Source organism: Hypanus sabinus, chromosome 30, assembly GCF_030144855.1.
Source record: "Hypanus sabinus isolate sHypSab1 chromosome 30, sHypSab1.hap1, whole genome shotgun sequence".
NCBI lineage: Eukaryota > Metazoa > Chordata > Chondrichthyes > Myliobatiformes > Dasyatidae > Hypanus > Hypanus sabinus.
In genome coordinates this window covers 29,818,884-29,834,117 of record NC_082735.1, presented here as the reverse complement: position 1 = coordinate 29,834,117, position 15,234 = coordinate 29,818,884, and the positions used below count along the sequence as shown (strand labels likewise).

Genomic DNA, 15,234 nt, shown 5'->3' with positions numbered 1-15,234 from the left:
CACAAAGACCATAAGATACAGGAGCAGAATTAGGTCATTTGGCCCATTAAGTCTCCTCCACGATTCTACCATGACTGAGCTATTAAACCTCTGAACCCCATTCTTCTGCCTTCTCCCCTTAATGTTTGATGTCCTGACTAATAACGAACCTATCAAACTCTGGTTTAAATACAGCCAATGAGTTTACCTCCACAGGCACCTAAGGTAATAAATTCCACAGATTCATCACCATCTGGCTAAAATAAATTCCTCATCTCTGCTCTAAACAGACATCCTTCTATTCTGAACCCAGGCTCTCTCACTATAGGAAACATCCTCTCCACATTCACTCTATCTAGCCCTTTCAATAAGAAGAAAGGTTTGTGACGAGATGGAAGATTATAAGATATCAGGGATGGTGGGACATGGAAAAAGTAGTGGGACAAGCAGAGAAACAAAATAACAGGTTGAAATGGGAGCAGCAGAGTATTCATATGATGCCAGAAATAGAAAGTCTGCAAGCCTGTAATGTTTCTAATCGAGCTGCTGATTTAAAAAAGAAATCAGATAAATCAATGCTGTGGATCTGTTTATGCTAATATCATGCATTATTAAATTAAAGGTCACTTCTTAAAAAAAATATGCTTGCCTAGAATTTTTCTCTGCACTGAAGGCTTAAACCTGAACAAACCACTTTGAAATTCAGTTCTGTTGACTTCAGCAGTGTATAATTCACACTGCTAAACTGCGAGCTTGGTGGCACTGATCAGGAATGAATTTTGGGCTAATTGAGCAAGTTTTCAGCCTTGCTCCAAGTTTAAATAATATTGCTCCATCCACTGACACAACTATGTTCAGACACTCATTTGAAGCGTAATAAGACACTGGAGACTTGAGAGGCTGGACTGAAATGAAGTGTAATACTGGCCTCCAATGGCTAACCCGTGCACTGCAACATTATCGATCGTTATTATCCTTTTGGGGGCACAGCAATAAAATGCAGACTGGTTACACCAGCACTCTTCACCGTCAAGGTCCAACTTAAAAAAAATATCAAGTAGTTCCTACCACTGGAAGTCACTGCACTACAGCCAAGAACACTACAATATTGGGCCCCATATCTTAAAAAGGATGCGCTGACATTGGAGAGGTTCCAGAGGAGGTTCACAAGAATTATCCTGGAAGTGGAAGGGTTAATATGAAGAGCGTTTGATGGCACTGGCCTGTGCTCGTTGGCGTTTAGAAGACTGAGGGGTGACTTCATTGAAACCTTCTGAATATGAGTGGAAGTGTGGAGGAGGTTTCCAATTGTGGGAGAGTCTAGGATCAGAGCACACAATCTCAGAATAGAAGGTCATCTATTTGGAACTGAGATCAGGAAGGATTTTTTTGGCAAGAGAGTGGTGAATCTGGGGAATTCACTGACAGAGAGCTATGAAGGCCAAGTCATTGGGTATATTCAAAGAGGAGGTTGATAGGTTCTTGATTGGTAGGGGCATCATAGATTACAGGGAGAAGGCAGAATAATGGGGTTGAGCTGGAAAATAAATCAGCTGAGATAGAATGGCAGAGCAAACCCAATAAGTTGAATTCTGCTACTAGACACTAGAATACTACAGCACAGTACAGGCCCTTCAGACCTCGATGTTGTACCGACCTATATATTCCTTTAAAAAAAGTACTAAACCCACACTACCCCGTAACCCTCTATTTTTCTTTCATCCACGTACCTGTCCAAGAGGCTCTTAAATACCCCTAATGTTTTAGGCTCTACCACCATCCCTGGCAAATCATTCCAGGCTCCCACAACCCTCTGTGTAAAAAAATTAACCCTGATGTCTCCCCTAAACTTCCCTCCCTTAACTTTGTACATATGCCCTCTAGTGTTTGCTATTCGTGCCCTGGGAAACAGGTACTGGCTATCCACCCTATCGATGTCATAATCTTGTAGACATTTATCAAGTCCCCTCTCATCCTTCTACGCTCCAAAGAGAAAAGTCCCAGGTCTGCTAACCTTGCTTCATATGACTTGTTATCCAATCCAGGCAACATCCTGGTAAATCTCCTCTGCACCCTCTCCGTAGCTTCCACATCCTTCCTATAATGAGGTGACCAGAACTGAACACAATACTCTAACACAACACGAGTGAATCTGCAGATGCTGGAAATAAATAAAAACACAAAATGCTGGCAGAACTCAGCAGGCCAGGCAGCATCTATGGGAGGAGGTAGTGACAACGTTTCGGGCCGAAACGTCGTCACTACCTCCTCCCATAGATGTTGTCTGGCCTGCTGAGTTCTGCCAGCATTTTGTGTTTTTACAATACTCTAAGTATGGTCTCACCAGAGATTTGTAGAATTGCAACATGACCTCTCCACTCTTGAACTCAATCCCCCTATTAATGAAGCCTAGCATCCCACAGGCCTTCCTAACTATCCTATCATCCTGTGCAGCAACCTTGAGGGATGTATGGATTTGAACCCCAAGGTCCCTCTGTTCATCCACACTCTTAAGTAACCAACCATTAACCCTATACTCAGATTTCTGGTTTGTCCTTCCAAAATGCATCACCTCACACTTATCCGGATTGAACTCCTATATCTTATAGCTTTAAGCCTACGTTGTGCATGAGGCATAGGAAAGCTTGTAAAACAATATTTGGGAAGTTAAAGAGCAATTGTTAGAACAAGGGCTATGGGATTTGGAGTAGGTCACACAATTCCTCACTCTGTTCAATATTTCAACCTGAGATGGGCTAATCTGAGCTTCTGATCCATTTACCCATTCTTGCATTATAACATTTGGCACCTACAAAATGAGAACACATCAGTCACAACCCTGAAAATACCAGCTGATTTAGTTTCCAAGACCACTTGAAGTGAAAGGGTTTTTGGCTCATCATTGTCTTAAATATGCAAATACTTTCTGATTTTAATCCAAAATTTGGCTCATTTTGATTTTAAAATCATATCTCCAATATTCTTAACCCATTCACAGAATATACTTTGTAAACATATTCATTAAATTAAAATACCTTGATAATAGCATATCTCAGGACAATTTGCCCTCATAATAAACCCTTTAATCACATCTGCTTCATTAATACTTTTGATGGAGACAAATCTTCCATTCTTACCCTCTCTGCCCCTGACCCCAGGGTAAATAAAAACTGCAGGCCTAGCCAGTTATGTTCATAATTATGAAGAAGTAAAAAAGAAAGTTCCTGCTGTCACTCAACATTCATGGGGCTGGATCTTACGTACAAGCCTCCTGAACACCTCAGGCTCTTGGACCAAGGAGATAGCTTTACTTACACCATTACTGAACTGTTCTCACAAACTTTGGACTCACTTTCTAAGACTCTTCATCTCGTCTTCTCGACATTTATTGCTTAAATATTATTTCTTTCTTTTTGTACTTGTACACAGTTTGCTGGATTTTGAACACCCAAGTTAGTGCAGATTTTCATTGATTCTATTATGGTTATTATTCCATTGTGGATTTATTGAGTATGCCCACAAGAAAATGAATCTTGGGATTGTATATGAACGTGAAGCTTGTATCATCTAAAGAGGCTTCAACGGTGCTTTGTACATAGAACGTGCATGCTTCAGAAGTATTGACCCAACACCATATGGAATGTAGACTGACCAACACCTAACAATGTAAAGAGGTTTATTTCTATGAATAAAGTTTATTTCTGAAATCTATCAGAAAACTCAGGGTACATCTCCAAGGTCAGCACCCCTTACTGAGGATCAGTGTTGATCATAGTCTTCCAATGGCTTTGAACAACTGAAGCTTGACTTTCTCACCTCGTGATCCTACACCTGCGCTTAGAATGGCCTTTACATTATTATTTTTTTTATCTGAGTGACATGGAAATTGCTGACAAGGCCAGCACTTACTGTCGTTCCCAATTACCCAGCAGGGTGGTGGTAGCGGGGAGTACCAGGATCTCGATGTCATAAGAGAGCATAGGATCCAGAGCGCCAGTGAGTCAGAAAGAAGCACAAACATCACCTATTGACCTAGTTGCAAATGGCAGCACAGCAGATTATCTAAGTTTTACTGTATTAATTTACTGCTACAAGACAGCCAACAATCTTGCCAAGCTGTTGTCATTCCACACCATGAGCCTCTGAAAGCTCCTCCATATTTTCTGGCTGAGAATGGTCTCCTACTCCTTCAGAGACACCAAGAGGACATGGCCACAATCATTGTGAAGAAAAGCTGGAGGTAGATTGGACACGCGAGGGGAAGAGAGACCTATTCCATCATCAAGGCTGCACTTCATTGGACCCCAAAAGAATGGGGGAAACACAGGAGACCACAGACAACTTGGTGCCATGACATCTAGGCAGGAATGATGACCCTGAACCACACCTGGGGCACAATAGAGAAGATGGCCAAGGACAGAGAGAGATAGAGGACCTTCAATGCTGCCCTAAACATCAGGGGCATAACAGGCAGTAAGTAACTAACTGTTCATTGCAACCATGCATGAGTAATGACTTCAAGAATTGCAACAGGGTCTGAAAACAGGGAGGCAGTTGGAACCGAAATCACAATAAGTCTCAAGGGGTAACATTTCAAAGTGAATGATTAGCTGACTCAATGGGAAAATAAAACATGAAAACTGAAATCCTCTGAGATGTACTTTATGAACAGGAGAAATTCTGCAATATTACTCTTCAGAGATGTTCCTGTTGTGTCTGTGAATGAAGTCACCAGGGAGACATTGAAGCTGGTGGATACAGAAGTCTACATTGAACTAAACAAGCAGGTAACATACTGGAGACAGTCTTCAAAGAAGAGGCCTCCCTGACCCAATATTACATGGCATTTTTAATGCCAAAGATCAAAAGGTAACAGCAGGGCAATTCTATGGTTATAATGTATCTACAATGCTTCCTTTGAATTACATATAATTTTCAAATATCTCCAATGCCCAAACTGAGTGCTAAACCCATCGTCTAACTGCATTCTTGCATGTGCAGACATCTCAGATGATCAAACCCAGTTTCAGCACCAGGAATACTACTGCATCAGAGCCACATTTTAAATTCAATTTGCAATCAACATTCAAATCTGAAGACTGGTTGCTGTTGAAATTAATATTTGCTCTACACCCTATCTCCAGAATACGCCCTAACAGTTCCAGAGCACCAACTGCATGTAGAGCAGCGGAACAAAGTGGCAAGATGATGCAGACATTATTTCCACCACATACTCTTTGTAATTCAATGAGGTCAATTCCAAAAGAAAACAGCAAAGCTAAAGTGCCATAAAGATTTACAATAAAAAAAATGAACTGAGATATCCACTTTCCAAATGGTGAATTAGGATAAGGCGGGAAGAAGAATGAGGAACCGAGCGGGAGTTTGCTTAATTCAGTATTTCCAGTTATCAACTCAGATGCAAGCACCATATGCAAATTAACAGTTAGCTTAGAGGGAGGATCTGTACATGATGAGGCACTGGACACCACTGGCCTAGAGCCAGCGCAAATGGAAGGATAGAGCTGGCTCTCACTAGCCTTGCTTCAAATACAAGGTCAGAATTATTGACAATCGCACAATATTTTAATTCCACTTGCAATTCCTCAGCAGCAGAAGCAATCTGTGCCAGTTTGTACAAGACCTGGTAACCTGCCCAGACATGAGCTGGAAGTGGCAGAGAGCACTCTTGCCTGCAAATGGCCATATGTAACAACAGAGGCTAATTATCTACCTTGGGCATTCAGAATCAAGTTTAATATCACCAGCATACAGTATGTCGTGAAATTTATTATATGACAGTAGCACATTACAATACATAAAAATAAACACAGTAAATTACATTACATAAGTTGAATTAAATAAGTAGTAAAAAAAGAGAAAAAAATAGTGAGGTTGTGTTCATGGGTTCAATGCCCATTCAGAAATCTGATGGCAGAGGGGAAGGAGCTATTCCTGAATCGCTGAGTGTGTGCCTTCAGGTTCCTGTACCTCCTCCGTGATGGTAGTAATGTGAAGAGGGCATGTCCTGGGTGATGGGGGTCCTTTATGATGGATGCTGCCTTTTTTGAGGCATCGCTCCTTGGAGATGTCCTGATGCCAGAGAGGCTAGTGCCCATAATGGAACTATGTTCACACCTTTCTGCAGCTTATTTCGATCCTGTGCAGTGCCCGCCCCATCCAGACCAGACGGTGATGCAGCCAGTTAGAATGCTCTCCACAGTACATCTGTAGAAATTTGCAAGTGTCTTTGGTGATATACTAAGTCTCCACAAACTCAATGAAATAGAGCCGCTACTGTGACTTCTTTGTAACTGCATCGACACCTTGGGCCCAGAACAGATTCTCAGAGATGTTGACAGTCAGGAACTTGGAATTGCTTACCATTTCCACTTCTGATCCCTCAATAAGGACTGGCGTGTGTTCCTTTCTGAAGTTCATGACAATTCTTTGGTCTTAATAATATTGAGCGGAAGGTTGTTGCTACAACACTGTTCAAAGAGCTGATCTATCTTGCTTCTGTGCGCCCTCTTGTTACCGTCAGAAATTCTGCCAAAATTTATTGCATCATCAGCAAATTTATAGAGGAAATTTGATCTGTGCCTAGCCACATAGTCATGGTGTAGAGCAGGCATGGGCAAACTGCGGCCCGTTAAGCTTTTTAATCCGGCCCGCAGAACTTGATGAAATTATATTAATAAACCTTATTAACGTTTTTTCCCCGCAATTCTGGCGTTTTCCCAACAGATGATGCACTCTATATACATTTGTGGCGACCCATTTCCTGGCACATCCGAACCGGCTCACAATTAGCCAGTGTTCCGGCTAAGGGAGATAGCCTGCGGGGATTTGCGAGCACAGAGCTTTGGAGCCTCTGCGCCACGGGGGGCAGGTTGAGGGAGGCTTAAAAGTGAGGCTGGGGATTTTGAATAAAGTTTTTTTCTTCGACTGCTGTTACCGACTCCATGTCATAATTTTAGCACTGCATGTAGCACACCGCTACACATTGACCTTTGTTGAGGTGCAGCGTATTACTCCACATTTGCGCTTTACTCTTTGTTCAGCTCGACCTATTTGTGTGAACAGGCATTCAGCGTCATGAACATCAACAAAGCCAGCCACAGATCCAAGTTAACTGACCAACACTTCAGATCCATCCTGAGAATCGCCACGACAAAACTAAATCCAGACTTTGATGCGCTGGCTAAAAAGGGAGACCAACAACACTGTTCCCACTGAAACTAAAAATAAGTTTCTTCATTGTGTTATGTAAAAATGCATTTGAAAATATTTTTTTCAATAAGCCTTACATGTTACATGTCATTTCTGTTAAGTGATGGACATGAGTAGTGCGCAGGTGCACGTATGTTCTCAAAATATAAAATGCGCTCCAGATCAAATAACGCGCTCCGCATACTGGCGCGCTGTCACTGTTCTGTCCTTGTGCTGGTCGTTGTTGAGTTTTGGCACAGGGGACAATTGAATAAGAAGGAGCAGGACAAGTAGACCTGCATCTCCTACCGTTTTTGAAATAAAGACAGGCAGGAGGAGAGTGATGATGATAATATCTTGAAGGATAACAGAATTTTCAGTGCTTTAAAATAATAACTTACTATTAAAAAAAGCTGTATTTTATTCATTTAATTTTCAGTGCTTTAAAAGTCATTTCAATAAATAGCTAAATACCATGGGACTTCAAAGAAATATTTTGTTGTCATGCATTTGTTCATTTTCAATTGAAATTAAAGCACATGTTTTCTACATATCCCATGATATTTTATTTTCTCTTACGAGGTGTATTACCAAAACACTCCGTCCATCTGCTCCTGGTCCGGCCCCCCTGTCAAATTTTAGAACCCTTTGTGGCCCACAAGTCAAAAAGTTTGCCCACTCCTGGTGTAGAGAGAGTAGAGCAGTGGGCTAAGCACACAACCTTGACCTGTGCCAGTGCTGATTATCAGCAAGATGGAGATGTTATTTCCAATTTGCACAGACTGATCAGCCGGTGAGAAAGGGGAGGACCCAGTTACAGTGGGAGGTATAGACGTCCATATTTTGGAATGATTGTGTTAAACACCAAGCTGTAGTCAATAAAGAGCAGTCTGATCTAAGTATTAGTTTCCTCCAGGTGATTCAAGGCCACGTGAAAAGCCAATGAGATTGCGTCTATTGTAGGCCTATTGTGGTGATAGGCAAATTGAAGTGGACTTAGGTCCTTACTGAGACAGGTGTTGATTCTAGCCTTAACCAACCTCTCAAAGAACTTTTTCACCATAGATGTGAGTGCTACAGGATGACTGTCATTAAGGCAGCTCACCCTGCTCTTCTTGGGCACTGGTATGATTGTTGTCCTTTTGAAGCAGGCAAAAACTTCCAAATGTAGCATGAGAGATTGAAAATGTCCTCGAGCATACCCGTCAGCTGGTTGGCACAGGTTTTCCGAGACCTGCTAGGTACTCCATTGGGGCTTGTCACCTTGCGAGGTTTTTCACACTGCTTTAAGATAGTTGGACGATGGCCTCTGAGACAGAGAACACAACGTCACTGGGTGCTGTACGGATCCTCATAGCCATAGTTTTATTCTGCCTTTTGAAAGGCATTGAGCTCATCTGGAAGTCAAGGATCACTGCCATTCACCAGATCCTGGGGCTTTTCTCTTTGGAACAAAGGAGCGTGAGAGACAGCTTGAGAGAATTGTATAAGATTAAATGAGACACAGAAAGAGTGCAGAGCCAGTGCCTTTTTCCCGGGGAGCCAAAGGTAGAAACCAGTGTACATACTTTTATGGTGAATAGGAGGAAGCGTAGGAGGGGTAATGTCAGAGGTAGCTTCCACCATCCCCCGCCCACCAATACAGTGAGTGGTAAGTGCTTGAATCCACTGCCGGGATGGTGGCAGAGAGTCTTAGGCACAGTATATGAATGCACGGGGCCCTGATCGCTGTTAATGCTGCATTTGCTCCCAGGATGAGGCCGTTCTCTTCTAGGCGCTGATGCCCCACTTCTTCGAAAAAAAACAAGGCTTCCCTTCCTCCACATTGATGCTGCCCTCACCCACATCTCCTCCATTTCACCCCATCTTCCCACCACCTTAACAGGTATAGAGTTCCTCTTGTCCTCTTCTACCACCTCATGAGCCTCCACATCCAACACATCATTTTCTGCAACTTCCGCCACCTTCAACAGTATCATAACACCAAACACATCTTTACTTCCCCTCGCCCCTATTCTCTGCAGAGTGTATGGGCCGTCTGGGAGGGGTAGCCCCTCTGGTGGGGCAACATGTCGCATTCGTTACAATGCGGTTAGTCCACCTTTGATTCCTACCTGGCACTCAGCTCTCACCTGTGGCTCCTCGTAGCTGTTCACATGCGACAGCGGCCACACCCCAGGCAATGGCTTCGACAAGCCGGCTAAACAAGGTGAGGGTAGCCGACGGGTCTCAAGTCCGGCGGACTGAGCGGACGAGACCAATGGAAGGTCCAACGGTCAAGAAGGCGGTCTCTGCAAGCGTCGTGGAATGCGTAGAACACAACAAGACACAGAAGACGTCCTGGTCATCCACTGCACCTACTCCCATCCCCAGCCGTCTCGACTCTTGTTTTGCCACTGGATCCAGAAGGGAATTGGGGAGAGAGAGTGAGGCTGACGCAGCGCAACTCTCCCTCACTTAAATCCAAATCAAGCCCTAGCCTCGACATCATCATCATCAATGGTGTCGAGGTCTTCATTGACGGACAATGGACAAACAACAACAACACTGCAGGGGTTGCTCCCTTCTGATTTGCTTATCCATTCATTCCTCCCCACTAACCTCCCTCCCAGCACATATCCCTGCAAGTCACAACTATGCAATACATGCCCTTTCACCTCTACCCTCAGCTCCACTTAGGGTCCCAAACTGTACTTCCAGGTGAAGCAACACTTCACCTGCAAGTCTGCTGGGGCCATCTATTGGATCCAGTGCTCCCAAAGCAGCCTCCTCTCCTTGGGTGAGGCCTGATGTAAATTGGGAAACCACTTTGTGAGCATCTTCGCTCTATCTGCCAAAAGCAGAAATTCCCAGTGGCTAACCATTTTAATTCTTAACCCTATTCCAACATGTCGGTCCACAGCCGCCTCTTTTGCCAAGATGTTGGAGGAGCAATACCTCATATTCCTTCAGTCTCCAACCTGAGGGCATGAGCATCAACTTCTCCTTTGGGTAAAAATAATTCCCCTTCCCCCTCTCTCTTCATCTATTCCCCATTCTAACCTCTTATCTCTTCTCATCTGCCTATCACCTCCTCATAGTGCCCCTCCTTCTTCCCTTTCTCCCATTGTCCACTCCGCTCCCATCAGATTCCTTCTTCTCTTGCCCTTTACCTTTTCCACCTATCTGGCTTCACCTATCACCTTTTAGCTAGTCCTCCTTCCCCTCCACCAACCTTTTCATTCTGGCACCTTCCTCCTTCCTCTCCAGCCCCGAAGGAGGACCTCGGCCTGAAACGTCAACTGTTTATTCATCTCCATAGTGGCTGCCTGTGGAGCTCAGTTCCTGCAGCACTTTGAGTGTGTAAATTTCCTGTTGGCTTTAAGCAGTGCATCGTGATTGTTGCCAGCTGAAGGAAGATCAGATATGTAGAACTGTTGATGAATGGACATTTGTGGTTAACTTGCAGTGCAACTTGCCAAGCTGGTCATGAAAAGCCTCTCTTATTTTACTTCTCCTTTTCTTCAGCTGATTGCTCCTTGGATCGAAGCAAGGGCTGTGACCTCAAAATGGTGAGTTTGTGCAACAGTGAGCAGACCACTTCACAATTTGAGACCAACCCTGAGTACTTCAAACTCCATTGTGCACAGTCATGGGAACAGAATGTTTGAATCTCCAACGTGCACTATCATATTTTTATGTGGCAAGCAGACTTTCAGACAAATTTATAGCTGCCAGGATAGTTAATGAGACAATGAAATCTCTCTTGGTCAAAATACAGCCTTCGAATTGCCAGGCAATGTTTGCAGAGCACTCTTCCTCCAGTCAGTGGAACTCTGCAAACAGCTCCAGAACTTCTGTTGGCTCAAACCTCACTACTCTGAGGCACAAACACAGACACAAAATGCTGGAAGGATTCTGTATGTCACGCAACATCTATGGAGAGGAATAGACAGTCGATATTTTGAGTCAGGACTGAGATCTGATGAAAGTGCTCAGCTCAAAATATTGGCTCTATTCCTCTTCATACATGCTGCCTGACCTGCTGAGTTCCTCCAGCATGTCATGTGGGTTTCAATCATCTGCAGAATCTCTTGTGTTTATTGACAGAGAGGCACTCTTCTCCCTGCTCAATTTAGCAACCCTTGAAGAACATTAAAAACAACAAACACTTGTAGAGCTGAGGCAACAAGCTGCAAGTAGTTAGTGATCCCATTAATTATGTGCTACATTGGTGCTTCAAGGTTGTTATAGCTGGGGGTGGAAGTGGTGTTAAGTGCTCCCAATGGCATGCATCTCAAATAGCCTTTGACAACCAAATCCGGCTCCTGGCCTTCACATGTGGTTTAGCTACTAAGCCCAACAGAACAGTTTCTGCTGACAGAAGGGGCAAAGGCAGGTTACTGGCACCTTAAGACCAGTCGCTTCGGGCAGATGGGGCTTGTCAGTCATGGTCGACAGCTCATCTTGGAGAAGGAAAACTCTGATCGCAAACTTCCGCTGCCTTGGGGAAGGCTTCAGGAGTAAATCCTCAGGAAAATTCTAGAGCTGAAGATACTAAGGTAGTACTACACTGAGTTCAACACTTGCTGGCAACTCCTGTAATGCCATTGGTGACAAAATGTGTTGGTCTCCGCCATTCCTTTGGACTCATCCGCTGCCTGGAGATGGGAAGTCTGCTACACGGGCAACAACTTGCTCTCCATATCGTACTGCCCTGGCTTGTGTAGAGAGCTAGGGCGCAACTTCCCTGGTTGACACCAATCAACTGAGGGCCTCATCTTGGTGCCGAAATGTGTGGCAGCACCTGCTGGCTGCTCCCAGTACATCCTTGGATTGTGTTGGTTGTTAATGCAAACAACACATTTCACTGTATGTTCCGATGTACATGTGATATATAAAGTCAGTCTGAATCTGAATGAATCTAAATCAGGCAACAGTGGAAAACTGAAGTTTTTTCCCTGCCAAACACAATGAACAGGGCAGGTTGAACAGAAGGGAATACCTGGAGCGTCACACACAAAATGCTGGAGGAATTCAGCAGGTCAGGGAGCATGAAAAGGAATAAAGTGTTGACGGTTCAGTTCGAGACCCTTCATCAGGACTGTGGAGGATGGGGGAAGAAGGCGGTGAGGGGAGAGGAAGGAATACAAGCTAGAAGGTGATAGGTGAAGCCAGGTGAGGGAGTAGGTAGGTGGTTGGGGGAGAGGGGTGAAGTAAGAAGCTGGGCGGTGATCCGTGGAAAAGGTAAAGAGCTGAAGAAGCCTGGATAGGAAAGGAGAGCGAATTATGGGAGAAGGAAAAAAGGGAGGGGCGCCAGAGGGAGGTTATATCGCTGGAGCATGGAGTGTCAATTTGGCAGCGTGATTTCAAGACAGCTTTACCTTATGATCAGCCATCATGAATGCTTCTAGCACATGTTAATGTTGCAAGCATTTACATTCTTCTGTAGGCCACAACTACAATATGGCTTTGATGCTTCACAGATAAAGTTACTAAGGAAAGTTGTACAGACTTGCATCAATGAAGAAATTTCCAAATTACAGATCTATGTCTAGAAACTAAAAAGAATCTAAAAGTAATCAAATCAAAAATGATTACAGTGACTGCAAGGTGTAAGAAACTTGTATGTTATTAAAAGGCCATAAGATGTAGGAGCAGAATTAGGCCATTCGGCCCATTGAGTCTGCATCATCATTCCATCATGGCTGATTTGTTTTCCCTCCCAACCTCATTTTCCTTCCGACTCCATGCAATCTCTGAAGCCCTTACCGATCTGGAACTTGCCAATCTCCACTTTAAATACATTCCATGAATTGGTCACCAAAACCTTCTGTGGCCATGAATTCCACAGACTCCCCTCCCTCTGTAATGCTGCCCCACCTCAAACGGAAGATTGTTCTTACATGATTCGGAGGAGCCAGCTCTCAAGAGAAGCAGGCCGTTTCCACCCCACCCCCAATCACAACACTACAACCTTGGTTTCTCCTTTGGTAATGATTTTCCCCAATATAAACGGTCAATAAAAATGAGGAATGTTAATAAGTAATCCAATGCTTCTAAATGGGAAACTTACTCTGTGTTGTTTATCTTCATAGACTGCTTCATGCACAGAACAAGCCATGAGAGTGATGGGCAGTTCATTCAAATCCGTAATCCTGGAGTCCAAATCCTCATAATTCTCAAAGATCAGAACTTCTTGATCGTTGTCACAAAGACTGGGGCAGTTTGGAGTGTCAGACCACATTTGAATACCTTCTCTTATCATTGGGTCACTTGTTTGCGGATTTTGTTTAAAACACAAATTAAATATAACTACACCCTAAAAGAAAGACAAGGATTGAGATGAGTTAGGTTAAAACAAGACAGGAACTGTTTCCAATTTAAAACTGTATCTGTTCTACACAATCCAGTTGCACTATTCTTTTTTATTAGAAGCAATCCGTGGTTGGAAACCACAGAATTATAAGTCAGGGCCATGCTAAGGTTCATGACAACACTGTGCAAGTAATACCCTATGTAGAAGTGGCAAGGAATGGGGGCAACTTATGCCCAGATGCTGCAACTATACATTCAAAGTTTCATTAAACTATTTTAAAACATTTTTACTCAACATTGGCGTCAGCTGTTGAATAACGTCCTCTATAGAACAACCTAGAAACTGGGTTACAGTTTTTCCATCAACTGAACAAAATACTTTTCCAAGAGTAAGGTGCATTTCTGCTATTGCAAACTCTTTCTCAGCTCTGTTCTCTGCATGAAACCAGTAATGGGCAGCAATCGCTCGACGTTACAGTGAGAGGTAATTAGCAAATCATACCTGTCTCTCGGAAGCTGTGCCCCCACCCCTAGATACACACACACACAAATCTAAGAATTGTTAAGTCTACAAAAGCTTTTAACTAATTCAGTCCCAATAGAATTATCCAAAAACACACGGTTGCTACTGCAGCCGCCAAAAGATTAACAACTGTGCTGTTGATTCCCATGAACGGCAACGGGAAATGTTTAACTGCTTCACTCAGTTAACACAGAACTGTTTTCCAGTTATTGGATTGGGACGGAGTTTGCTAGACAACCGTGTCCCTGGGAAGACAATTCAACGTCGCACTAATTTCTGGATGTTAAAACAACAGTTATAGTTCCTAAAATAAATAAAAGTGGTGGTCAAATATGTTTTATGCTTAAATATTCTTATTGTTTTTAAGTGGATTATTGTAATTTGTAGTTGAAGCCAGGCGGGAATTAAAATAACAATGGTTAACTAAATCCAACTCTCTGCTCCTGGTACTGCTTTGTCGTTAAATTAAACACCACGGAGAAGTACAATGTTTGAAATAATCCCTAGACAAACCTGCGACTACTCCACTGAACCTACCCTCAATGTCCTCTTCGCAGCTCGACTTGTTAACGAAAAAGCCGACACGCGCGGCGGAGGGATGATTGATGTGACAGTCGACCAACCAAAGAACAGAAGAGGTGGGACGGACTTGTATATTACGTCATGCAAGACGAATCAGAGCCGTGAGGCGGGACGTCAAGCAGTCCTTCAGGAGGAGTGGACGCCCATATGGGTCCGGCTCTTTAAGTTGTTTTCGTCTCATTTCGTTTCTTTTCGTTCCCAGCCCCTTTCCCTCGCATAATTGGAAATAAATGTATTGCGTGACTTTCATTTAATGTGTCACATTTATTATCATCATCAATGCCCTGCGTCACGTGCCATAACGATTGCTGCCTTAGGTCAATCAATGACGGAGCCGAGTGGTTCTGGTTGAAGAATTTAGGATTTGTGAATTTTATTGAAAAATGAAATGCTGCAGGGGCGGGAAATCTGAATTTTTTTTTTAAATGCTGAAAATACAATGCAGGTCTGGCAGAAACTGTGAAGAAAGAAACAAAATTAACTTCTGGGTGATTATTATTGGGAGACATTTTGTTTTATACATTTTGTTTGTGTGTCATCTCTGCAAATTATGCCATGTATATGTACACGGGGTGGTATGTTAGCTGCAGCCAGGACTTAATGCTTTAGCTGTTGGTTGGGTCACCCATGCCAAACAGGTC

General features: G+C 43.4%; 1 protein-coding gene across 4 annotated transcripts in view; it reads right to left on the bottom strand.

Annotated features, from left to right (window-relative positions):
- Positions 1-14,700, bottom strand: part of LOC132383499 (calcipressin-3-like) — a 121,444-nt gene extending 106,744 nt beyond the window's left edge. Inside the window, exons 1-2 of one of the 4 annotated variants that reach the window (XM_059954526.1) lie at positions 14,549-14,700; positions 13,247-13,492 (exon numbers count right to left, since the gene is read on the bottom strand). In XM_059954526.1, coding sequence (XP_059810509.1) covers positions 13,247-13,438 — 192 coding nt within the window. In that variant the 5' untranslated portion in view covers positions 13,439-13,492; positions 14,549-14,700. Of the gene's footprint in view, positions 1-13,246; positions 13,493-13,784; positions 13,808-14,524 lie in introns of those variants that run through there. The other 3 variants (XM_059954529.1, XM_059954527.1, XM_059954528.1) reach the window with 3 other exon arrangements.
- Positions 14,701-15,234: the final 534 nt, after the last annotated feature.